We start from the raw sequence: 2,524 nt of genomic DNA, 5'->3' as shown, positions 1-2,524 counted from the left end.
AATCATTTTTTAAAAATTACCTAACTTTATATTTTACAGAACTAAAACCAGAGCAGGTGAAGAATATGTCTGCCAGTGAGGTATTACTATTTTACAATTACCTTTGCTTAGTTTGGTCTTCTGTATTATAAAAATCTTTTATCTTTTGATTGTATTCTTCCAGTTTATTATTTGATGGGAAACTAGAAAAAATTAACTTCATTCAAATTTGGAAGCCTATAAAAGTATAATCTCTTTATGTTGTTCTTTGGTAAGGAACAAAATGTATTTTATATAGTTATTAAGTAGTTTTTATCAAATCACATTATGTAAATTGCTAAGTAAAAAGAAATATGGGAAACGTAAGGATTTTATACATTATGAAAGTAATCTGTGGTTACAGGTTATGTTAGGGGTCTCTAGAAGGACTCACAGAATTTGGAAAAGCTATTACATTCACAGTTACAGTTTATCACAGCAAAAAGTTACAGATTAAATCAGCAGAGGGAAAGGACCATAGAGCAGAGTCCAGGAGAGGCCAGGCACAATCTTCTAGTTGTTCTCTCCTGGTTGAGTTGTATAGACAGTACTTACTTTTCTCAGTAACAGTGTGTGACACCATAGACAAAGTATTGCCAACCAGGAAAGCTCACCCAAACCTTGGTATCCAGGGTTTTTATTGTAGATCAAGTCACATAGGCATGGAGCACCTGCATGAGATCAAACTGATAACATGTAGCCCAAGGCCACTACCATAAATCACATTGTTAGAATAAACTGTCTGGCATTACACAAGGCCCTAGATAAGCAAAGAGACTTTTATGAGACAGGATATTCTAAGTGCTTAGTGGTTATCTCCAAGAAGCCAATCTGGGGTACATTTCTTTGGAATGTACAAGACAAACAATCTGGGCCTTCTAAGTTACTCCTTCACTGTACACAGGTTAACCCCATTATACTTTATTGTGTTATTATGTCAATAATGTTTATATTTTCCTCTTTATGAAAGTAACACAATTACTAATAATTACAATTTATTACATTCTCTTAATATGGAACATCCTCTTAAAAGATTTTGAAGCATTTCTTTAGCAAAAAAAAAAAATATGTGCAGAAAACATGAGCAAACTTTTGATGAAACTGTGCAGCCGAACTTGAAGAAGTCAGTCTTGAATCATATTTATTTTTTATAGGTTAACTTATAATAGCTATTGAGGAGACAGTGAACTGTTAACATACAAAATGGGTGTGTTCACATACAGAGTGGCAGTCTATTTTCTTCAGGATTCAAAGTAAATTTGTGGTTGTCTATCTAATTCAGACATTTTGTGCATTATGGTTAAGCCCTTGTGTTTCTTGTAACCTTCCACACATCTTAACACTCTAGTTAACCTAGTGTGTGCATAACATGAATGAGTCTTGGGAATAGAGAATTACACATACCCAAGTTGGTGCTTAGCTACCATTACTTTTGAAATTCATGTTTAAAGTATAAGTTCTAAATGTCTTTTATCTGAGTCTTCAATTTTAATTTCACACTTTTTTAATTCTGTTTACATATATATAAATATATATATGTATTTATAAGTACTATGCAATTTTTTGCTTTCCCAGAGTGTCTTATGTTTTTAATAATTTGAGTACAGTTTATCAACACGACCCCATAATTATTTTTAAAATGTTCTTATACTCCTAGAATAAACCTAGTATTATTTTAGTCTGTGAGAAGGTAAGCATTATATGTGACTTAATTCTCTTCACATACCACTCCCCCCCCGCCACCGCCTTGGACCAGGACAGATAAACTTGATATCTTCTGTACTGTAGCCACCTAGATTTAAAGTTGAAGAAGGATCCATTGTGTCTCATTTTGGGACTCTCTGTTTGTCCCTTGAAAAGACCATATGTAATAAATGGACTAGTCAAGGCAGTCATTAGCTACAAGAGCTAAGACTACCAACTGGCAAATGAATTTCAGCAACTAGTTTTTGAATTACCAATCTATTTAAAAGGGGAAATGTACTCAGCTGCAGGTGTGCTAATACTTACTCTGTCTCAAAGTCTAAGGTCATAGCTTTTCCTTGGGGGATTCATTAGGAAGGCCTGATAAGTGGAATTATATATTCATTTGTACCTATAAATGAAATTATATATCTTATAATAGTTTTATGGAAGCAAGTGGTTAGGGAATAGTAGAAATTCTCTGGAAACTGCCTGTTATCCAGGCGGAGAAGCCCTCTCCTGGGTCCTGCCCTACTCACAGGAAGAATCTCTGAGATCGAGCAGAGCAGTCCGCAGGCAGGTAGCCCCAGGTGATCCAGCGAGCAGTGATCAATGGCAGGAAGCGGCGGTGTTAGTGGCAGCTCAACAAACTTCCTAAACAAAGCACCAGTCACTCACAAACACACAAGCCTTTATTAAAAAAAAGCAAAGTACATTCCAGAGAGGGAACAAGTGGAGCTCTGCAGGTGGAGCTGACCTCAAAAGCAAAGACATTTCCATATGGATGAAAATGGGTCTCTCCCCGCAGAATGGGAAGGCTTTC

At 35.7% G+C, this 2,524-nt stretch overlaps 1 protein-coding gene across 1 annotated transcript in view; it reads left to right on the top strand.

The window, feature by feature from the left end:
- The window catches only part of SPAST (spastin), a 161,182-nt gene that overhangs the window by 146,924 nt on the left and 11,734 nt on the right, over window positions 1-2,524 (top strand). Inside the window, exon 16 of the mRNA XM_042780684.1 lies at window positions 40-80. Within this exon, the coding sequence (XP_042636618.1) occupies window positions 40-80 (41 nt within the window). The remainder of the gene's footprint in view (window positions 1-39; window positions 81-2,524) is intronic.

Source organism: Orycteropus afer, unplaced genomic scaffold, assembly GCF_000298275.1.
Source record: "Orycteropus afer afer isolate SDZICR_OR568_19922 unplaced genomic scaffold, OryAfe1.0 scaffold00054, whole genome shotgun sequence".
NCBI lineage: Eukaryota > Metazoa > Chordata > Mammalia > Tubulidentata > Orycteropodidae > Orycteropus > Orycteropus afer.
This window is presented reverse-complemented; position numbering and strand designations above follow the sequence as displayed.